General features: G+C 32.0%; 1 protein-coding gene across 1 annotated transcript; it reads right to left on the bottom strand.

Moving 5' to 3' along the window:
- Positions 1–1,870: 1,870 nt before the first annotated feature.
- LOC128173517 (target of Nesh-SH3-like) lies at positions 1,871–24,619 on the bottom strand. The gene is made up of 6 exons (XM_052839217.1): positions 24,481–24,619; positions 21,460–21,522; positions 20,216–20,278; positions 9,715–9,871; positions 9,222–9,373; positions 1,871–2,645 (listed from the first exon to the last, which is right to left on the bottom strand). The coding sequence occupies exons 1-6, from the start codon at positions 24,521–24,523 to the stop codon at positions 2,509–2,511; spliced, it is 615 nt and encodes a 204-aa protein (XP_052695177.1). The 5' UTR covers positions 24,524–24,619; the 3' UTR covers positions 1,871–2,508.
- Positions 24,620–25,287: the final 668 nt, after the last annotated feature.

The following is a 25,287-nucleotide window of genomic DNA, read 5'->3' on the forward strand; positions in this document are numbered from 1 at the left end:
TCATTATTGCGACATTTAAATATTTCTTTTTTCTATTTTAAAAACGTATATACAAAATAACCTATCTACAAATTTAAAACATAACATTATTAAAATAGCATTTGATATGAATGAAATATACACAAATTATACAAGGTAAGTGATATATAAAAATATAAACAAATTATATACACGGAGCTTTAAATTCTGTAACAGTACGAACAATTCCGACTTCGTTTGAACAAATCTGAATTCTTCCGAATAAATAACTAATTCTTCTGAGCAAACCCCAATTCGTCCGATCAAATAACTTATTCGTCTGAAAAAAAATCTAATTTGCCCCCCCCCCCCCCCTCCCCTCCAAAAAAAAAAAAATATTCATCTGAAGAAATATGTAATAACAACTAGCTGTTCGTTCGAACAAATCCTAATTTGACCAAAACAATGATTAAATCAGGCATTGTTTTATTGCATTTCCTTTACTTAAATTCACGCGTTTTATGGCAAAAAAAAAAATCATCTTAAACACTTTTTAATGGGAAAACATCTAATTTGATCTTTTTGGGGTTTTGTGTTATATGTTCTACTTGGTAGAATTATCGCTTTTATACATGTGTAGATTCATAAGGGTGTCAACTTAGAATAAAAATTGACTATCTCATACATTGGCGTTTCCTAGAGACAAATAAACATCAAGTTTCTTCTGGGTCCCTGAGGGAGGTTTACAAATAGCATGAAGAGAACATATTTTCAGCAAACATTTTTTTTTAATTTCTGGACGTTGGAGAGTGTTAAATCAATCGCGTTGGGGCGTGGTATCTTTTAGTGGTCTGTATATTTAAAGCTACATGAACATATTCAATTCCTGGCTTACTAGTCTCTACAATTTTCACAGGAGTGTTTACAGTGTCAACATCCGTATTCACAATGATCTTTTCCCGTATATTACTGAGAATTTCAGTGTTTTCCTTTTTTATTTTACCGGTCAACTTTATGCTTTAACTCTATACCTCTATAAAGTTTGTTAAATTCTTAAAGCACATATGCATTGTGATTTTCCATCGTGTATCGACTTGCAACTAAAAAGTACAGGAAGTTATTTTAACATAGTGATTACCTAAAAAATAATCGGTGATATTTGTTTAGGTTATTTTCCATTCAAATACAACAAGAAGATAAAAAATTTGCCATTTTATTGGATGATAATGAGCGCAGCCATATTTTTTTCCCCATCATTTCCTCTCTGACTGAGAAGCGCATGATGGCTCCAGTTTGAGTCGTGGAAACAATGAAAAAACGATGGTCTGAGCCCGACTTTTAAATAGTGACTTATATCAGTGGTTTGTGTGGGGTTTCGTAATTACAAAGCTTTAACGTTGAAAGATGATTGAAAACAGGAAGACAAAAAAAAAGATAAGTTTGTAAATGAGGAAATGGACAACGAAGATGCTAGAAGTTAAAATTTAAAAAAAGCGAAAACAAAAATAAGAAGAGAGGAAAAGTTAGTGTGTATGAAAATCTTGATAGAAAGAGAAATGAGAATAGAAAGTGGAAAGAGATAAGAGGACAACTCCAATGCTCAGGGAGAAGAACATTTTTTCCAATACTGGCAGCATTTACAGTAATATTCCGACAGATGAGATATAATCCAACACAAGCAGTATTGTGTAAATAAATGGAACTGCATGTACTCGTATTAATCAGTACATGCGTGTAGTTATTACAATTGTTTCTACAATGTTCCATAATTTACTAGTTTGTATAATTGTGGTGAAAAGGACAGTTTTGTTTCTCAAATGACGTTGTTAAAAGCTTCATTTTTTTGCCTGATATGTACATGTTATACGTAATGCAAAAGTCATAAGTTCCAAGGAAACCCACCTATCTATATTTAATTAGACTTTTGTTATAAAGTTGTAAAATATTTAGCATATATAAAACTATTCAATGTCCGTATCTAAACGAGACATTTTTAACTTTATGTTGCTGTTTTTCTTTTGTTGCTTTATTTCATAAACTAAGAAAACCAACACATTTTGATATCAATTTTAATTGAAACGATTCTAAAGCCAAAAAAAAAAATGTGATTGACAGGCTAATGTAAGAAGTGTAAATTTACGAAAATAAAATTGCAACAAATTTTGTTAATTGAAAATTTGGAAACATATGTTTATGTCTAAACATAAGAAATAACGATAATCTAAAACAATGGAATTAAGACCAAGTATTGTCGATAATGTATCACACTACAGTAATTGCTTTGCAACATTTATTCTTTGAATAAAATACATTGACACGTTCTTCTACACAAATAGTATGTACTTATTTCTAAAATTACTTAGATATATAACCTATCTTGTCCAGGGAAAAAACAACGGACAAAATTATCAAAAAAGAGAAACACAATAAAACAAAACACAAACCAAGATTAGACGCTTCCTCTGTATAAGATATAAGCATGCACACTTAATTGTATATTACTATTTGGGTTTTGTTCCACATATCGGGCATATGTCTACTCAGAACCTTTCACTCTCGATAGACGTATACATCGTCAGGAATTGTAACTCCACATTCGAGCCACGTTCCAAACCAATTTGACGATGGCCCCAGTTTCCCAATGTCACCGAATTTAAAAGCTTGGTTCATTCTATGCCGGTAATACCCTGTATATCATAAAAAAATATGATATCATATTAATTGCAACTCTTGAAACTATTTCAGCAAAATCATTACAATTTTATTTTGGTACATGGTACCTTCAGAAAACACCGCTGTAGAAAGAATATATACATACAGACTGAACAAGTTGTACTGTATTTGAACATAAAATACATCTCAAATATGATTATAAAAGTAAACTAGACTCTTGTTGCAAAAGCAACAAAAAGGTCTTCCGTTTTGATATACATGTAAAAATTTAACTGTAAGACATTGCTTTTTTCACATAGAAAAAAGTGGATATGATACTTATTGTGAATGATATATCCCGACGTTACTTACATGATAAACAACAAGAATGAAAAAGAAATCAATTTTTGAAGTACTTTCTGTGACGACCTGAGTAACGCCGAACTAAACAAAAATGTTAACCATTTGTACAATCATAAGTCAATCTTTCCTCAAAGTTTGGTTGTTCACGTCTCTGCCAAATCTAAGATCCCTTTGAAACAATATTTTTGTCTCGGGACCGGAAACAGACATTTGCTTAGCGTACATCACTGTTTATCAGGCTAGATGAAACACCCAAGAAAGTCAGTTCAACTTGTTAAAAACATGATTTGTTTGAACCCTTCCGGTAAGAACCGGAAATGACAGTTGACAAAATTAAACCCGTTAAACACAGCCCAAATAAAAATTCTATCAATCATGATAGCTTAGTGTCTCAATCACTTACAGTGACAACAATCTCGCGAAATCAACTTTGTAAAAAGGAAAGCTACATAGAGATATTTGAGATATCTCACTGAAAGTAAAATTTATTTGCTTATTTTATATTATATAAATGAGATATGTAAGATTGTTAACTGATATTTTCATTTTATGTAAAATGAATAAAATATAAAAAAATAATAATTTTTGAACCGCTCCTGGTGACGACCGGAAGTTACGCCGAACAAAACAAAATAGTGCAAACACATGAACATACATAGGTCTATCATCACACACAGGTTGGTTGTTCAAGTCGTCGCCATTTTTGAGATCTCTAGGAATCAATGTTTTTTGTCTCGGGACAGGAAACGGACAAACGGAAGTGTTCGATGAGAATGAAAGTTATTATTTCTTAAACATCTCAACAAGACCTAATTGTCTATTAATTTATCTAACATTCTAAAAGAAAAACAGTGAAACTTTTAAACAACTTGATTTGTTTGAACTCTTCCGGTGTGGACCGGAAGTGACGGTTGACAAAATGAAAACAGTTAAACATATTTTCTGTCTAGTGTCTATCACATTCATGCAAGTTTCGTGTTTTGATCATTTACAGTTTCTATGATCTCGCGGTTCAAACATTTCTTATAAAACGGGCTACCTGAGATATTTAAGATATTTCACCAGAAGTAATTTTTTTTTTGTTTATTAATCATCGAATAGATGCCATATGAAAGCGTTTATACTTATATTTCAATTCTGTGTTAAACTAAACAAATAAAATGCGTAAAAACATAATTTTTGAAGTGCTTTCGGTGACAACAGGATGTTACGACGAACAAAACAAAATAGTTTAAACACATCTACAACTATAGGTCTATTATCCCTCAAAGTTTGGATGTTCAAATCATTATCGTTTCTGAGATCTCATTGTCCATAGCTTTTTGCCGCGGGACAGGAAAGGGACGACCGGAAATGAATGAAAAAAAAACGCCGGGAGATATTATTATTTTCTATCAGTCCTGAAAATTTCAAGAAAATCTATCCAGCCATCTATGAGAAATCTTGTGGACAAAAAAGGGGAAAAAATATCAATAATAACTGGACTCTTGTTGCTATATAGCAACAAAAAGGTCTTCCGTTCCTCATGTCTTTACAGTATAAAAAAAATTCCATTTCTCTTTTAAAAGAAAATGGATAGAATATATACTGTAAAGGAATACGGAATAAATTATTTCTAAGTTAAACAAAACAAAAAGACTAAATGTCAACTTTTGAGTACTTTCTGTGACGACCGGAAGTTACGACGGATCGATTAGAACACAGCAAACCATATCTTCATACGTTGTTTTGTATTTTCTCAAAGTTTGGATGTTCAAGTTTTTTTTTAGTTATAATATCTCGTTGAAAAAAGTTTTTGTATTGGGACCGGAAACGGACAAACGGAAGTGATTAAAGAAATCAAAAGTATATATTTTAAGTACATTTACCTTCGGTACGTTACTGTTTATCACTCAGAGTGAAATGTTAAAAAAAATTCTAAAGTTAAAAAATAAACCTATATTCCTAATACGCTTGGAGTGAGTCCCGGAAGTGACGTACGGCCAAATGAAACCCGTTAAACACATGTTCAATCAAGTGTCCATTATCCATAAAAGTTTTGCGGTTTATCTCTCACAGTTTCTGAGATCTTTTTGGGTAGTTTTTTTTTTAAAGAAGGCTACCTGAGATATTTCAGATGTCTCACCGGAAGTAGATCTTTTTTACGGTTTTTTTATATCATGTGTAGATGACCTTTTGTGATTTTATAGCTAAAATGTTACTTCCTTGCTAAATAACCAACATATTTTTAAAAAATCAAAATTTGGTGTACTTCCTGTGACGACTGGAAATTACGTCGTATAAAAACGAAATAAGTTGAACACATTTACATACATAGGTCTATAATCCCACAAAGTTTGGTTGTTCCAAGTCTTTACCGTTTTTGAGATCACGTCGAAATAAGGATTTTTTGTCTCGGGACAGTAAACGAGCAAACGAAAGTGCTAAATGAAAATTAAATTTGTTATTTTTTGTTTGCTTGCCTATTTTACATTAATATGTTTTACGGTGCGACCGTTGGGGCGAGCACAGCATGTAATCAAACAATGAATTATAATAAATCAATAAAAATAAAATTAACAACGAAAATTTTTAATGCAAAAAATAAAACATACCTATTTTTCAGTAAATTTTCATTATTCATAGTTTATAAGATTTGTTATAATTTATTTATTTATAAGTAGAATAATAGTTTAATCTTAGATACAATGTTGTTGAATAAAAAAGATTTTAATATATAAATATTCATTGCACTGTATCTCCTCTTTTAAAGTGATTGTAACGTCAGTTCATCCACCTTTTTTTGCAGAAGACATTTTTTCTTAAACCTACATATGAAACTTGACTCGTCATAGAGCTCCCCTATGTTAAAAAAAATAATATTTAATTTTTTTTCCAATTTACACATAGAAAATCGACTTATCATGGATTTGTCCCTCCAATTGAAAAAAAATTAATGTTGGATTATTATTATTTTTTTAATTTACACTTTAAAATATTTGCTTATCATAATTGAGAGGACACGTGGTGTGCCCCCCCCCCCCCCCCCAATGTATTAAATGGAAGTGAAAATAAAGAAACCATTGAACTGCTAAAGAGCTGAAGGATTAGAATTTTCATGATTTTGTTTTCTTTTCGCTTGCAAAGATTTGTTGGATGATTAGGCTGCCATCCACCCACACACTCCCTTTTTAAAAAAGGCGATGCTACGTGTAGGTTCCAGGAATTTACCGTACTTGTAGTGAATAAAATAAATGTGAGCATTCATCCACATGAGTGCAATTTAAAACTGCGCAACACTATTAAGGCTTACTATGAAAATATCAGCGGATTTTAACGTTCATAAAACGATGGATCTGTTATTACAAAATATTTATGTAAAGTTATTTTATCATGATGTAAATGTAATATAAAATGAAAGAGTATAGTAAATACTACGTTGTGTGACACTTAATGTGGTCTCCTGAGTTGATAGTCACGTGACTTGTGTTGATAATTCTCCCGATTGGAGGTCCTTTTTTTAACGACTTGTTGTTTTGTGTGATGTCATAGTTAACTTTTCCCGTACTTTTTGGTCGGCGCGACCACAAAGTAAACCTTAACAGTGCTGCGAGTTTCCTGTATCTGAAGAAATGTCCTTGTTCTTCAGCAGTTCTTTAGCTAAGCCTTTGCAAGATTTTGAGAGGATTTTGGTCATTTCAGCAGATTTACAATAACTTTTAAAAGAGTAATTTCCCCTTACCAGTGCTTATTGTGACGTCAAAGCTGACGTTGGCTAAGTGTTGCCTGACTCTTTAAAACTCCCCTGAGAAATAAAAGTACGCGAAGTAAACTGTGTTATTTAATTAAAAAAGCATGGTGTTATTAAACTTACACATCTTATATATGCTTCTCAAAAGTTGTACTTTGATTCTCGCGAGAACGTGAGGTTGGAAACCATTGGTACTATGAATTGTGGGTCAAAATTTACTGACGCCGAAAAAACCTATCGGATCAATGTGTAAACCTTTGTGACGTCACCCGATTACTTTTTTGATTGAGAGTGTACTGACATGAACTTTAGAGGTAGCACTAACTGTATGTCGTATAGTAGGCTCATACATCGTTATTGTTTTTATTGTCTTGCTGATTCTCGTGAGAGTGTGAAGTGATAAAAATTGCCATGATTACAGGGAACTACTGGGACGATTAAAACAATGCATTACTGGTAAAATTTAATGACATCAAAAAAATCTGTTGAATGAATGTGCAAGTAGTGCGAACTTTCTATTCACTAATATTTTTAAAGTGCTTCCGGTGACAACCTGAAGTTACGACGAACAAAACAAAAAAGTTTAAACACATTTACAGCTACATGTATAGGTCTATCATCCCACAAAGTTTGGATGCTCAAGTCTTTACCGATTCTGAGATCTCGAGGTGACAAGCTTTTTCAACGCGGGACAGGAAACGGACGACCGGAAATGATTTTTGACAAAATGAAAAAAAACACCTCGAGATATTGTCATTATCGTTCTGAGAATTCTTGTGGACAAAAAAAAAATGAAAAAAAAAAAAATAAAATATAGCAACAAAGAGGTCTTCCGTTCCTCATGTATAATCTGTACAAAGATCCATTTATCTTGTAAACAGAAAATAAATATAATATATATTGTAAAGGAATTCCCAAGAAATCAACAAAACAAAAAGACAAAATATCAATTTTTGAGTACTTTCTGTGACGACCGGATCATACAGAACATAGTAAACATATCTTCATATATTGCCTTGTCTTTCCTCGAAGTTTGGATGTTCAAGTTTTTGTTAGTTATTATATTTCGTTGAGAAATGGTTTTTGTCTCGGGACCGGAAACGAACCAACGGAAGTGGTTTAAGAAATTGAAAGTACATATTTTAGTACATTTACCTACGATACCTTACTTTTCTTTCACTGAGTAAAATGTTTTTAAAGGATTTTTACTGAGGTTTTTCTTCTACGGAAAAAAAAAAATTAAATACGTAAAACATAACTTTTGAAGTTCATCCGGTGAATACCGGAAGTTACGCCGAACAAATCAAAAATGTGTAAACTCATCTACATACATTGATCTATCATCCCACAAAGTTTGATTGTTCAAGTCATTACCGTTTTTGAGATCTTGCGTAGTCAAAGTATTTTGTCTTGGGAAAGGAAACGGACAAACAGATGTGCTCAATGAAAATGAAAGTTAGTATTTGTTAGACATTAGAAAGCAGGACTTTTATGCCTATCAATTTATCTAAAATTGTCAATGAAAAACAGCTAAACTAATAAACCAATGATTCGTTTGAACTCTTCCGCTGTGGACCGGAAGTGACGGTCGACAAATGAAAGCGCAGTTAAACACATCTTTATTCAAATGCTAATCATCCATGAAAGTTTCGTATCTGTATCACTAATGGTTTATGAGATCTCGTGGGAACAATATTTGTTTTAAAAAAGCTACCTGAGATAATTGAGATATCTCACCGGATGTAGAATTTTTTTTGTTTATTTAACATTGCGTAGATCACATATGTAAGTATTTATATCTTTATTCTACGGAAAATAAATTAAAAACCTATAAACAACCAAAATTGAAGTGTGTCCGTTGACGACCGGATGTCAAGACGAACAAAACAAAATAGTTTAAACACATCTATAGCTATAGGTCTATCATCCCACAAAGTTTGGATGTTCAAGTGCTAGCTGATAATGAGATCTCGAGGGAACAATGTTTTTTTTTAACGCGAGACAGGAAACAGACGACCGGAAATGAATTTTGAAAAAATTGAAAAAAAAACACCTCGAGATATTATCAGTCTCTATCATCTCAGAAAATTTCAGGAAAATCTATCAAGCCATCTCTGAGAAATTCTCCCAACAAAAAAGGGGAAAAAAAGAAAGAAAAAACACCTCAATCACTATAAGGTCTTACGTCAGAAACGGAAGACCTAAATAATAAAAAAAAGTCTTCCGTTGTAACGGAAGACCTTAATAATAACAAACATTGCAATCACTTTAAGGTCTTCCGTTGGAAACAGAATACCTTAAATAAAGATAGAATCATCAGCAGGTTTCGAACTCGCGGCAAACTAAAAGACAATGTACAGCTTAGTGAAAATTCTTTACCTTTACGAGAATCTTCGGGTAGCCAGGCCTTTAGAAGATCTATTGTCTATCAACTCGACTCGAGTCGGACATAGAACTTAAAGATTATCACTTTAACACGTGATAGCAAAAAACCTTTAAAATACATTTGTTTGATTACCTTTGATGCCGGGACTCTGGCTGTAGTCCGCAGATACTGTGGCCGTCGAAGAGGTTCCTCCAATCAGCTCACAATGGTCCTCGCCGGATCCGCCCCCATCCGCGATGTTGTAGAACATTCCGTAGATGTCGTCACTCAGAAACAGATGGTATCTAAAACAAGTCTTGTGGATCTGATTCAGGAAATTTATTACACGCAAATAGGGTAAAGCTTTTGTGTATAACATGGCTCTGCAGAAGTTAGTGCAGGGGTACTGCATCGATATAAAGAAATTTATTTAAATATTGACTTAATAAAAGACGAACGACATTACATACGTTTCAAATTCCCCTTCATCCTTTTCCAGGGTAGAGGGAGAAATTGTTTTTTTTTATTTTTACCACAATAGGCGTCAAAAACAAAAGACAAATATGAGAATCGGAAGAACGTTTCCTATAGTTCTATACGTCTACAATCAATATATTTCACTGGAAGTTTGAGTCTATTAGGATACCTTGTTGGAGAACAAAGGATTATTCCCACGTATTTTCCAGGGTTGTAGGTCGAGTTTTTGATGTACATATCGCCATAGCAAACATTGTAAGAGTCGTCGAATGTAAAATTCGTTTGCAAGAAGCAGTTTGGGTCTGCAAGGCAGAAGTCAGTGCCACCTGAAAATTAATGAAATTGTTAATAATGACAATAGAATATAGATCTAACACAGGATGAAGCTCGTCAAGTCAGTCAACTGAATGTTTACAGAAGTGTCCTGAAAGGTGACTGAATGGAAGAGCTCTGCTGTTTCGATGTCAACTTGGTGTGTAAAAATGTTGTTTAAGAAATGTGGAATTCTGCAATAATATAATTAGACTTTTCAAAGAAAGGTATTTACAGCTTCAAAATGATTTATTATGAACATTTTGACTGTTATTTTCAAAGCAACTTTATTAATTTACTCCAAAATCGTTCTGGGGCGATTCTGCAAATTTTCTGCTGCATTACTTCATTGGGAGGGGGGGGGGGGGTGGGGGGGGGGCATCCTAACTGTGCCTTTCTTCAGACCCAGTTACATTATTCAAACTCAACAGAATGTAGTAAAATAAAAAGAATTATTGAAGGCCTAAAGCTTAGTTATGCAAATGTCAACAATATACGGTGTGTCTATGTATCTATTTCGTAAATGTCCGATATCATATGCTATGTCAACCCGTGCACGCACGGGACAAAATCTAGTTTATGTTAAATCTTATTATTGTGTATTCATGTAAACTCTTATTATTTGATGGGAAAAAGCTGATAATCGCCATCGCTATTTCTTTTTAGTCCAAGACATTTGCATCAAGTGGCATTCAAATGCTCTTTTATAAGATATTATTTTATGCAAATAAAGAATTAAGATATTACCTGTTGTGTAACAAAATAATAAGTTGGTACGTTGGTTAGGAGAATAAAACTTCATAATTATTTACCACATGTGGTCAAAGGAAAACTACATCTTCGTCAATAACTTTGTGATTACAGCATCTTGACAACGCACATTGAAAAAATAGGTTCTTTGATAAAATATCAAAGTGCCTTGAATTTGAGACCAAGTTAACCCAATTTGAAAAAAAAAATCAAAATGCGTTATGAAGGTACATAAACATTTTTTACTACCGAGACACTTAACAAACTTAAAAAAAATATGTTTAAATCACAAATTCTGAAACTAAATTTTTAATTTGCTTATCATATGATGATTTGTCAACGCTATTAAAGAACAGGGGCGTACAAGCGTTGTTTATACCCCACTTGGAGCAATCGAAACGAACAAATTCTAATTTAAGTTCGAATATTAATTTTTAGTTTGTATGATTTGATTTTAGTATAAATTTTACGATGAAAGTCAACATTGTGCTTTCATTCTATAACCACGACAGTTACAGGTTTCCAAATTAAGCTACACAGAGTTTTATGCCAACATCTTGATTCAGTCACTTTTCTAAATAGGAAAATTAAGGTATGAATGGGTCCAGACTTCATCCTCACAGTACTTTTTTTCAAAGAATAAGTTTAAAATGATTTTTAGACGGGGTCACGTGACCCCGTCTATTGGTTTACTGTCAGCCGAAGTTGCAAACCGGATGGCACGCATAGAACACATGAATTGAGTCTACGCGTAAGAAAATAGTGCAGAAAGTTGTCATGCATATCAGTAAATATGTATTATAAAAACACGCATTAAATCTTTTTAAGTCCTCTGTGTATAAACACAATTCTATTTAGAAAATAAACAAATAGTTTTATTGATCAAAATATTCTTGTTCGGGTTCAAATGTGGAATGGGTTACTTAACTGAATGCACAGCGCCGTTGACGTTTCAGTTGGTGTACGAGCTCATTAATCAATAAAAGAGGTTGATGGTGGAATCGAAATTAAATTTCCCAAATGCAATGTGCCATTTTTGAAATGTTGTGAATTTTATTTTTGACAATCTTTCACCATAATACTACCAAACTTCATGCGCAAGCCGAAGTTAAAATCGGGACGGGTTATACACAGATGTTTTACAAATTAAATAGGTGTTTCATTGGCTTCCAGTCTACTTGCGGTATGACTGCTGTTCGTCTCAAAAGGAATTTTGTACAAAGAAAATAAAAACAAGTCTGAATTTGCCTTCTCGTTTGTTGGCTCTTTAGTTGATTAAACTGAATTTAAATTTTAAACAATGCATTATAAGCAAAATCCATAATAGATTATACATTTTGGAAGGCTTATACATCATATAACATATACAATCTTATCGATTGAAGAACCAAGTTAAATGTTAATGTTCATGTTTTCCGGCTTAGTTGGAATCAGGCTTTGGGTGAATTACATGTAAAATAATGCATTACATTACCATTTCTTCATGAATTAGGGCATTAAATTACCATTACCATTACTTAAATTTCTTGAAGTAAAGCATTACATTACCATTATATGAATAAAGTAATGCATTACCATTACTTCGTGAAAAGTCAATAAGTTTTAAGAAAGTAATTTAAAAACTAAATAAAGAGTTTTTGTAAATATTTCATAATAAAACATGCTTAAAATATTTACAGGTTCATGTTAATGTTCACTATCAGTTTCAAATTTAATGACTTATGTACAAGATAGCTTTTGCTTAGTAGTTCTCAAAGTAAGGTTGGTCCCGTAACATTTGCACGCTAATGGCGGAGTTGACAATCTCTGTTATTTATGTCTCTGATTTTCGGAGTATGATTTTTAATGAAAGGAACGGTTATGTCGTAATTCGTGAGGGTGATGCAAGAGTTTACACAAAAAAGTAGTAAGTGGCGAACGGTTTATTTTTACCTATTAATTTTGCATGAATCGCAAATGAAGAAAATCGTGTCAGATAAGTCGGTCTTAAAAATCAAAATGGCGACCGTGACAAATCTTTTTATTGTCAAAGTTCTTGGAATCTCATTGTAAAAAAAATATTTCTATCGTCAGGTGCCTGTGTTTGTTATCGGTATACAAATGTCCACTTTGTTTGTTAATTCAGCAGTTTTAGAGTTTTCAGGGTTTTCATTAAACTTTTATTACGGATACCGTCCGACTTGTGGATTTTCCCTTGGATCACAAAATTGAATAAATCTAATGATTAAAATTATCTACTTTGATATAGTTTTTTTGATTTTCCCGGTTAGTAGTAATTCTACAATTTTTTCCTTGGGGTCTTATTTTACATAATATACCGCTGTGTCAATTTTCTACAATTATAAAGGCCGGGATTGAGTAAAATTTAGAAAGCAAACAAATAAACCAAAAGAAATAAGTAACAAGTGCATGAATTAATGTATACTATTTATTTGTCAGAAAATGCAGTTCTGTAATATACATGTACATGTCCTGATGTACACTTTCAAATGTAAAGATTTTTTTTACATGTTCATATGTCATTTCAACATCCTGTGTACGGGGTGGGGAGGGGGAAGGGGGGTGGTTTGTCATTCCTTGTACGCTCTTGTCCTTTAATTTACCGTCTTTAAGACCAAGAATGTGGACGGTTCGATTTTAACAGAAGATACAAGTACAATTACTAGCACATCATTTAACTGATGTAAGTGAAACTGTAAAAAAGAAACAAAGAGAAAATTCTGGTTTACTTTAGTTTCTTACATTTGTTTTTTCCTGTAATGTAAGGTTTATAAATCGTGTCTGTGACCCGTACAGAGAAAGAAAATGGTCTCCGATTCGTTTGTTTTAATTACCATATTAGTTGATTTGAGTGTATTGTATCTCATGGTAGCTAATTACTAACATTTTGTATTGAAATCATTTTCGTTAACATTTCCCTATTTATCAACAATAAGGTTAACAATGCTAATTCCAAGCACTTTGCCAGCACATTTAAATCACTTTAAGAGTTAGGCAATCCTGCATCAAATGTTATTACATTTGTTGGTAAAGTACAAAATAAGGATCCTTAAACGAAAATAAAATGCATGATGGACACAAAAAACAAAACAAAATACAACACGTCCACCAAATTTTATTATAAAAAAATCTGATTTAGAACTATTTTGATATAAATAATACTACCATCAAAATGCACACAAATAATGTATTTCTTCCATGCCAGGATTAGTACATATATTTAATGTAAAAAGTAGGTAGTGTACTAACTTGGAGGTTGTGTTGGTGTTTTGCCTAACTGTATTTCATTTTTGTAAAACAATGTACTATTACACGTGTAATTTGAAAAAAATAAAATGTAATGCAGTGGTGTAAGGAATTACATTTGATCCACTTAACTGAAATTTTTTTAAATACCATACCAATATACACCCTTTATATCAAAAAGTGTTAATAGTCTAAATATAGTCTAACATGAATTCATACGAAGTTTTTGCTTTTTTAGTTCAATTCAAACTCTACAGAACTTACTTATGTTTTAATTAAGTGGGTTTCTTTTTTCACTTTATGAAACTTTAAACTATTTTTGGTTTCCTTCATCACAAAATATTTTGAATAGATTAAATTTCAGAAATTGTTGAAACAAATAGACTATTTACAGATTACCTAATATTTACATTTTGCAGGAAGCAATCACATATTATTTTTTTTTAAATTAGCAGTTTATTCTAACGTAAATTTCACAAATTGATGAAACAAATCAACCAGTTAAAATTGATCAAAAAGTGAGCCATCAAGAGTCACCTGTATTTAATAAAAAAAACCAACATTGCAAAGTTAAAACATTATCAACACAAAAATGAACACTAAATACATATTAAATATATCTTTGTTAAAAATTGAAAACGTGTACAAAACAGATCACCGGGTTGTTTAAGGGTTGTTTTATCTGCAAAATTAAATGCTTTACAAAACGATGTTATGCATAAGACATATGTTCTGTTTTTTAAAATGATGCTGTGTTTAAAATACTTAGAAAGCGCCTTCCAATACATAAGAAATTTTTTTATTAGACAAAAACAAAAAATATTGGAATATTTTAGAAATTACACACGCATTTTCATTCAAACAAACGTAAAATTATTTTTAATTTGTTACGTTGAAAAGAGAAACATATATTTAAATGTAAAATGTCCCACAATTTTTTTCTGAAAATCTTCCGATCACTAGGATAATGTGTTATTGCTTCCCCACCAGTCTGTCTGAATAGTATTGACGTTCCCTTAAAGTTGTATTGTAATGATTCTACTTCCGGATTGAAATGTATCATGTGTTTAACCAATCATTTGCCTCCATTTTTGACCAATCAGTGATAATCAGTATACCCAATAGAAATGATGCATGATTAGACCAATCAGTGAGAACTTGCAGGGTATATATACAGCCACCCTATCATTTTTAGTCAGTCTTCTGCCGGTGAACGACTCGAACGGTCTTCTGGTGAATCTCTTCGGTTAGAGTTCTACAGAACAGGGATTTGAGCTGTGTTGGAAAGCAACAGAATTGTTAGCTAGACCAATCAGTTCTTAACCCTGCTTCTGTAACTTGTGTCTTAGTGACTTGATAGTGTCTTTGTGACTTCGATTGTGTCTTGGTGACTTTCGACTGACTGTGTGTTGGTGAATTGCTGGTGGTTGTGTAGCACAGTGGTAGCAAACAGAATTGTTTGTTTAAATCCACAGTCTACGGATAGTTTTTTAGTTGTTCTACAATCAAATAGCCAAGGTAGGCCTTAGGAAAATCTTATTATTACTGCGTGTTCTATTGGCAGTTGAAGGCTTTGTTACATTTGTTGATTCTTACTTGATTCTTAGGAAGGAAACATAAGCGAACTCACGAATTATAAACTGATTATTTTATTTGTAACTTGAAAAACCGTTACAGTATATATATTTTTTTCTGAGATATAAACCTAGAGCAGTTTAAAAAAAAAGATTTGTAATGCCAAATTGATTATCAAAACAATAGGCCCATGGATATTATGACTTTATCAAGTAACAAATACTTTAACAAAATAAGTTTTAGAAATCATATACAAAATAAGCGTGGACTACTGCTTGTTGGTGGAAAATATTTTTTGATGAAATGTATCGAAATGCGAGAAAAATGATTGACATGAATGATACCTATGTCAACATTAAACATGATTATGTTGGTATGCAAGAACATTGCAAAAAGATAAGAATTACGTATGTATAAAAAAATCTAAATTTGCATCAAACAACACTAATACCTGCCTTACAACATATTTAATGCAACTTATTTAAGTTTACATGCAAAATAAATATGTTGACATGAATGTATTGATGTTGACATGCCACTTAGCTATGTTGACATGCAATTTAGTTGTGTCAATATGCAACTTAACGAGGCCGAGTACAGTTTGAGTACGCACGCTTTCACGCAGCGTTTTATTTGCATTGTGACATCATCGTTTTGTTAAGTTGACGCAATGGCGTTATCGTTTCAACTCGAGATATTTAGCAAACTTTGTCGAAAATAGCTCGTTTAAGGTGTAAAATTGATATCTTATTGTAGAATAAATATTAATGTCTTTAAGTACATTAAGCTATATTTGGGCTCGGGTTGAAAACGTGAAGAGGATTCAGCAAGCCCAGCCCTATGTCACGTTTTCTAATTCCGCTGAAAAATAGCTTAATACATTTTTTCATGACAGTAACCATGCATTTTATATTGATTGCCCTTAATATGTGATGTTTTATATTTATCAAAAATAATATTCAGGCAAAATATGTCTGAATGTTTTGATTTTACTATAAAATTCACCATTTCAGTCAAATAAAAAAAGCCATTATCTGACAAATCAGTGAAATTGGGCATACTAATAAATACAACTTTGATAAGACCCAAGGAACAAACCAGGATGTAAACGTTTTTTTTTAATCCGGCCTTTTGATGCATTTTAGCAATAACTTTCAAATGTTGAACAGAAAAAAGAAACCCATCTGGCAGAAGTTAAAAAAAAGTTAATTTCAAAATAGATACATTTCAGCCAAAATTCTATAGGGTCCTATGTTAATTAACCTTGATATAACTCCCTAAACAAACAATGTGTTAAATGTCTGATTTTTCCAACATAAAATAATAACTATTTTAGTAGAAATTTATGTACAAAAAAATATCTAAGACAAAAAAATTAGACCCAGCTTCGTTAAATATGTTGACACGCAACTTAGTTTTGTGAGCATGTAACTTATTTATGTTGACAAAAAACTTAGTCAAAATGAAACCTAGATATGTTGACATGCAGTTCAATTTTCATGACACGTAACTGTTTACTGTTTTCATGCATTCAGCATAACCACATGCATCGTGTTGACATTCAAAAGTTGCATATATAGAACATTGCAAACAGAGAAAATTATACAAAAAAAAATCATATAATATTAAATACCGCCAAAACGTGACTTCCAACATTCCTCATGCAAATTATTTACGACAACATGCAAGATAAATACGTTGACATAAAACTAATTTATTTTAACAACTTATTAATGTTGACAGGCAACTTATCTATGTTGACATACAAATAAATTACGTTTAATCTTAAATTGTTTGATCCTAAATACCAACAGTATTCATTCAATGTCGGTCTATTAAGATATCTCTTCATATATTTTAGAGTGATTACCATTAAAGTCTTACAATTGTTCTGGTTTTTATTTTGCTTATCTGCTATTAAACATCGGTAACCCTACATTACTTTTACTTTGAATAAACCCTGAACACATTTGCAGCTCTGTTATGCTGCTACCTTGATAAACACAAACAATGGCTAAACCCCAGTAAGTCATTTCTAATGTGCCAACAGAGAGTAAGATTTATTGATTTATTAATGCATATTCATACGTTTTAACAATTGTACTAACAATTTTAAAAAAAAATAAATAAGAAACAGCAGACATTTCATTCCTCCATTTATGACTTAAACCTTTGAAACATGTAATGTAAGTACAAAAGTAATGGCAAGTGCATGTTCACAAGTTTCTGACCTACAATCCCAAGCACTTATACCATTTGCCGAGTATGACATTGACACATATCCAATGATTCAAATATAGTAGTTACCAAGCATAGATATATAATCAAAATTTTAGAAATTAATAACCCACAACAATACCATACATGTACAGTCATTTCATGCATATCTTTTACAATTTAATGCTATTCTATGGTATGCGATTTTAATGATATGTTATGGGATTTGTATTGTATGCTATGAGATTTGTATGCTATGCTATGTGAAATTGAAATGAAGGGCTTAATGATCAGGTATGCTATGCTATGCTATGGTATGCTATGAGATTTGAAAAAAAAACGCCTTTATACACAGAAGAGTTCCACACAGTTCAAAGTGAAATAATAAGAAGCCAAAGTTTACAACAAATCTTTCATGTTAACATTTATTTTTTTCAAATAAAAACATTTAAAACCCAGTTAAAATAATGTTGTATGCTATGCTATGGTATGATATGACGAATGCGATTCTATGAGATTGTATGCTATGGCATGAGATTTCAATGCTATGCTATGCTGTGGTGTATGTTGTAAAAGATATGCTTGAACTGACTGTAGACTTAGCAGCTTACAATGAAGGAAGTCATAATTAAATGCTATCTATACACCTATGTTCACAGAGCACCTGACCAAACTTGGACTGCAAACTCAATCAGCATGCAAAGTATGTATCACTCACCCCCCCATTAAAGTAACCACATAACACTCAGCAATGAAGAAGCTATTTATTAAAACACTTCATAGACTAGTCTCACTGGATATGATAACAGATCACTAAGACATATAATGACCAATAAGTAAACACATATCATAACACCACCACACTGGATATGAAAACATTGGTAAACCGCCAAACACAATCTAACTACAGCAAAAATTACAACATAGCACCAAACCATAAAGAGGCTCCTCGGTAAACCATATATCATAATCCAACCGTACTGGATATGACAAAATAGCACCCAACCATAAGGGGCTATATGGTTACCAGAAGATCCAAGCATGCTGGACATAACGACATAGCACCCAATAAACTAGGGGCTATTTGGTGTACCAAGTATTATAGTCCAACCATGGGGGATATCACCATATAACACCCAATAGTATAGGAGCTAAACCGTCCATCATATATTTTAATACATACAGATATTGGCCAAAACAACCATCCTACACTCAAGCCTATAGCAACGGACCATGCACAACACTTGAGTATTACCTATGGTATAAATGTTATATAAACAACATGAAGAATATGATTAATGTTACTACACTTTTAACCCTTCTCGGCATGATACGTAAATTCCGTGCATATCGTGCTAGAACAAATAAACTACGAATATAAACCCTGAATCTGAATTTATATATATTTAAACCTTTTATGTTTGGGACATTTTATATAATAATTTTCTCCAGCTTTCAACACTGAGTTCATTTTCCACAAGCTAATGAATCTATATACCAGTCCTAAGTCCTAAAACAACTGATGCTCTGACACTCTTGTTATACTTTGGATAACCTGAGTTTCATTCAAATGTACACCATCCTCACAAAAAACCTTTATTCTATTTTCAGGTGACCAAAAGCAAGCATGGCGCCATAATCTGACAAACTTTTCTTAATATCTCATCTAAAAGTCTGTTCACTAAATCTACCCTAGAATTGAACCACTCTGAAAAAAAACAGAAAATCTACCTGGTTTAGTGGGGGCTTCCTGTGCAGAATTTTGTATAAGCAAATTCTGCGCACTCCCCGACCTTAAAGCATCTCTCTAAATTCAACTATTTTATCAACAAAATCATCTACTTCTACATCAATACTGCAGGGATTGTTAGAGCCTATTTGCAAACACACTAGAGCTGTTTTAAACTTATCCACCTCCCGGATACCTTTCTGAGAAAGTCTATCAATCGTGCAGCCCTAAGCAAGCGCACAATGAATGAATGTCCGAGAAACAAAATTGTATTCTGAATGATACCAATAAACTTTGATACACACAAAAAAGAAAAACACCTGCCAAAACGTCAGAAGTACACTGACTTTAAGCCAAAATTAATATATTTAGGATCCGGCTAATAGCTTAAAAATGCTCTTAGCGGGATGAGTGTACAGAAACACCAAAAGACCCTTTAAATCCTCATACTATAATTATATGAATAATTAACTGTAACATAGCAAATACATAAAACTAAAGGTACTTGGATCACATAAACTGCTATAGATACATTAACATAAATACACATATGTATTTCTACTTTTTGAATTTAACCATTGTTTAGAGAAACAATGCGTATTTTAAAAAAAATAAACATTCATTATTAATGTGCGGTTTTGTATTCCGGTTAATTTTTGGAAATACGGTGTACATACATGTTTCTTTCTGTTCTATATCTCGCGCAATTACTTTTATACTATCTTTGGCAAACAGAATTTGATGTTGGAGATGATTGACATCCAATCTTATTAAAAGAAATATGAACAGTGTAGCATAAACATACTATACATAAAGACTTATGTAGAGCAATTCCACCTACCTCTGCACATGTGCAATTCCTTGTTTAACTTGTTCACTTGGTTTTCAAGGAAAATCTCTCTGTCTGGTTAAAAATAATATATTAAGATAAATGATAATGTTTCATTAAAAGAAGTCCACGGGTGATTGAACAGTTTCATTAATAGTTTCAATGATTTAATCCATTTTTGAAAAAAAAAGTTTCATGCTTGTATTTTTAACATTCAGTACGTGTTCATAGCAAAAGTAGGTCTCAGTAATTGACAGGCGACATAAAAAACCCCATAAACACAGTTTTATAGAGACCAAAAGAATGCAGTTGACACCTGCGAATGTGTTTGGAATGTTTTCTTTATCGTTGTTAAGTATATGATAAATCAGGAGGTGTTCGAATTAAAGTTAACGAGATCTCACAAAGATATGCTCAGTCCCTGTGAAATTTCGAGCGAAAGTATAAGTGTTCGAATAATATTCTCAAAATACGTAATACTTGTCGTTTTTTATATCATATCATATTTTGATTTTTGTTAAAACACGAAAATATGTTAAGAAATATGATTTACTTGGTCTTTATTTAAGCTAAACGATTGTATTCAGGAAAAAAAGGTGCTGTTCGTGTTAAACTACTCTACACGTGGTTGAAAATGTAAACATTGGGTTGCTCGTTAAAATCATAGCCATGTTTGATGCTTTTGGTGTCCAATAGCATGCCTTTTAAAAATAGAATTGATGTTTGTTGTGTATAAAAACTTAGTATATCGAGCCATTTTCAAGTAACATTCTGCATAAAAAAGTATAGTCTGTTTCACTATTAATGTTATTACTAGATCAGGCACGGATCGAAAATTAATTTTTTAATACTATATTATACTTTAATGTTATGAATAATTAACTGTAACATAGCAAATACATGATACATAAAACTATAAGTACTTGGATCTCATAAACTCCTATAGATACATGTACATACATACACATATGTATTTCCACTTTTTGAATTTAACCATTGTTTAGAGAAACAATGCGTATTTTAAAAAACAACATTCATTATTAATGTGCGGTTTTGTATTCCGGTTAATTTTTGGAAATACGGTGTACATACATGTTTCTTTCTGTTCTATATCTCGCGCAATTACTTTTATACTATCTTTGGCAAACAGAATTTGATGTTGGAGATGATTGACATCCAATATTATTAAAAGAAATATGAACAGTGTAGCATTAACATACTATGCATAAAGACTTATGTAGAGCAATTCAACCTACCTCTGCATATGTGTAGTTCCTTGTTCAACTTGTTCACTTGGTTTTCAAGGAAAATCTCTCTGTCTGGTTAAAAAATGATATATTAAGATCAATAATAATGTTTCATTCAAAGACGTTCACAGGTGATTGAACAGTTTCATTAATAGTTTCAATGATTTAATCCATTTTTGAAAAAAAAAGTTTCATGCTTGTATTTTTAACATTCAATACGTGTTCGTAGCAAAAGTAGGTCTTAGTAATTGACAGGCGACATAAAAATACCCATAAACACAGTTTAATAGAGACCAAAAGAATGCAGTTGACACCTGCGAATGTGTTTGGAATGTGTTCTTTATCGTTGTTAAGTATATGATAAATCCGGAGGTGTTCGAATTAAAGTTCACGAGACCTCACCAAGATTTGCTCAGTCCCTGTGAAATTTCGAGCGAAAGTATAAGTGTTCGAATAATATTCTCAAAATATGTAATACTTGTCGTTTTTTATATCATATCATATTTTGATTTTTGTTAAAACACGAAAATCTGTAAAGAAATATGATTTATGTGGTCTTTATTTAAGCTAAACGATTGTATTCAGGAAAAAAAAGTTGCTGTTCGTGTTAAACTACTCTACACGTGGTTGAAAATGTAAACATTGGGTTGCTCGTTAAAATCATAGCCATGTTTGATACTTTTGGTGTCCAAAAGCATGCCTTTTAAAAATAGAATTGGTGTTTGTTTTGTATAAAAACTTAGTATATCGAGCCATTTTCAGGTAACATTCTGCATAAAATAGTATAGTCTGTTTCACTATTGATGTCATTACTAGATCAGGCACAGATCGAAAATTAATTCTTAAGGGAGGGGGGGGGGTGCAGATACTAAGCATTTTAATTGTTGCAACAGCAGGAAGAACTCAACATTTTCTATTTTCACATTTTATAGAACTCTTTTTATCCACCGATTAATAAAATTAAAGTTAATAATTAATAAACGTCTAGATTTTATATTTGATGACAAGTACTTAGATTCTAGGAAAAAGACACGAGGTACGACTATAACTGCGCAACACAAAGGGTCAAATATAACGACGTGGTCAAAATTTAAATTGCAATAACATTCTCAGGTGTGACTAGCAAGAATAAGACTAAACTTTTAGATTATAATAAAACAGGTAATTGTAATTGAAGTAATTGTTCATTTAGGAGAACATTACTGACGCTTGGAAATTTAAATTGTTTATGTCCATGTTCATTTTGATTGGTCATAATGACAAATATTTGTGTATGTTTTATAAGTATATCTTCTAAAATGAAAAAGGGGACATATTTATTTAAGCTACACTTGTTTAATTTCAATATCTTCGACGACTAATTTTATATGTAACGTGTTAAAAAAGGGCGATGATTGTATAGTAATGCATAATAACATGAATGTATATGAGTCACTTAACAATAAAATACTTTCTTTTGGTGATTGATTCGGGATATGAAGATGCAACATCCCCCCCCCTTAAAAAAATACATAATCCGCGGTAGCGGGTTATTATTTCTGCAAGAATTGCTACCTTCATAAACCGCATGATTCAAAGAGACAATCTTATTGTTTATATTTAATCTTCTTTTCACCAAATAATAAGTTGATTATAAAAAGAAAGTACAATTCGCCAACTTAATGTTAATGTACAAAAGTACGTTAGCTAAAAGAAACACCCAAATTGTGTCTTAACGAGGCTTAGTACCGATCGAGTACGCACACTTTTGCGCAGCACTTCATTTGTATTGTGACGTCATATCATTGCTTAATTGACGCCTTGGCGTGATAGTTTCAACTGCAGATATTCAGCGAAATTTGTTGAAAATAGTTCGTTTGATGCGTAAAATGTATAGAATATTGTAGAATAAACATATATGTCTTGAAGTATAAGCTATATTTTTTGGCTCGGGTCGAAAACATGAAGGGTGTTCTGCAAGCCTAGCACTCTGTCACATTTCTTAATCCTCCGAAATATAGCCTAATTCGTATTTTTCAAGACAGTAACCATGTAATTTATATTAAAGACCCTTTATATGTGATGTTATATATTTAACTATTACTTAAATACGTCTGAATTTTTTAAGTATACTATAAAGATCACAATTTCCTCCTTTGTCAAATAAAAAAAAATAGCCATTATCTGACTAATCTGGGAAATTGGGCATACAAAAACAACTTTGATAAGACCCCTGAAACAAACCAGGAGGTAAAAGCGGTTTATTTTAATTTGACAATTTGATTCCTTTTAGCAATAACCTTTAATATGTAGAACAGAAATAGATACCCTAAGGGCAGAAGTTTATAATAAATGTAAAAAATGTGTAAAATTGATACATTTCAAGCAAATTCCCATAGGGTCCTATGTTAAAAATTAACAAACTTTGAGATGACCCCTTAAACAAAAGGTGTGGTAAACGTCTTATTTTTAATAATAAAAGCATAATTATATCAATAGAAATTCATGTAAAAAATTTCATTAAAAAATCTAAGGCAGAACAAATTACACCCGGCCTCGTTAAGAGACGTTGAGTCTGACGTCATCATGATAATGTCGTGCACTCCGTGAATTTTCTTAGGTTGCTTTAAGTTACGACCAATCAATAAGCAGGGCAGGTCAATTTCAGTATTTTTAGTTTCCTAGGCCTATCAGTTTTAGCCGTTGTAGGTTACAAGCAATCAATAAACGGGGCTTGTAGATTTCAGTCTTGCTGTTCTTATAGACTTATGAAATGACCATAAGTTTCCGTAAGAAGTAGGGAAAATCATACTTGGTAGATGTAAATAAATTGTAATGCAGACAAACATTTTTAACACTCTTTCTTTTTGAAAAAAAAAATGAATAAATACCACCTCCATAAAAATGCTTGACTTGACAATATATGCATGATATTAATTTACTTCACTAACCTATAGACACAAGTTTAAAAACGTACTAGTTAAACTGTCTAGTACAGCTGTGTATCTCCATGATGTTAATCGTATCAATATAATATACTTTCTTATTTACCATATACTTCCTTGTAATAAGAGTCTGTCCCCTTGGGTACCATTTGGTCCTTCTGGTGGTTTTCATAAAGAGGTTGGCTAAATATATCACCATACAAAATGATATATGTTGTCCAACACAAAATTGAAGCTGATTTGTCCATCGCTGCTGTGCAACTAAACAGTCCGATGAATGTACATATTTAGTGAACATTATACAATATCAAATAGATCAATATTAAGGAAAGGAAAATTCCATCTTAGTCATTCTCTGTTCAATGAGCAGAAAAAAAACCACAATATACATTTATTGCATGATGGTTAGGGAAATATTATGATTTATTCCCCCAGAAAAGTCATATAATTATAATGAAATATGATTTTTCTGGGGAAATCAATCTTCACATTTCCGGAACTTTCATGCAACAGTTTTATTATAGCGAACAACAAATGACTATACAACATACGTCGATTTTTAATAATTTTTCAACTTGCTGAAATCAATAACGTCGTTTGTTGGTTTTTTTTTTTTTTTTTTTGATTGTCTATCTTTGTTTTTATAAATTCGAATCAAATATAGTAAAATTGATTTTTGTAGCATAAAGAGAATTGAAATGATTAAATATATTTGATTTCATCATATTTGTCAACATAAGTCGTATGCTCATAATGGCTTTTTCATATCTTTGGGATGAAAAAACCATAAGATTTCCAAAGAGGTGAGACATGAAATTTATTCCCCAAGAGACACGACGTTTTCTCGCCCGGTCACGTGATTGTCTAGAAACAATCAGATGTTGCGTTTTATAGAATAATCATATTGAGGTAT

This window comes from Crassostrea angulata, chromosome 2 (assembly GCF_025612915.1).
Source record: "Crassostrea angulata isolate pt1a10 chromosome 2, ASM2561291v2, whole genome shotgun sequence".
NCBI classification, from domain to species: Eukaryota; Metazoa; Mollusca; class Bivalvia; order Ostreida; family Ostreidae; genus Magallana; species Magallana angulata.

Coding starts and splice junctions, on each gene's coding strand:
- LOC128173517 (XM_052839217.1), bottom strand. CDS start 24,523: ATGGTACCCAAGGGGACAGACTCTTATTACAAGGAAGTATATG. Junction 9,872..20,215: donor GGAATTGCACATGTGCAGAG/GTAGGTGGAATT, acceptor ATTAATTTTCAG/GTGGCACTGACTTCTGCCTT. Junction 9,374..9,714: donor ATCCTTTGTTCTCCAACAAG/GTATCCTAATAG, acceptor GACTTGTTTTAG/ATACCATCTGTTTCTGAGTG.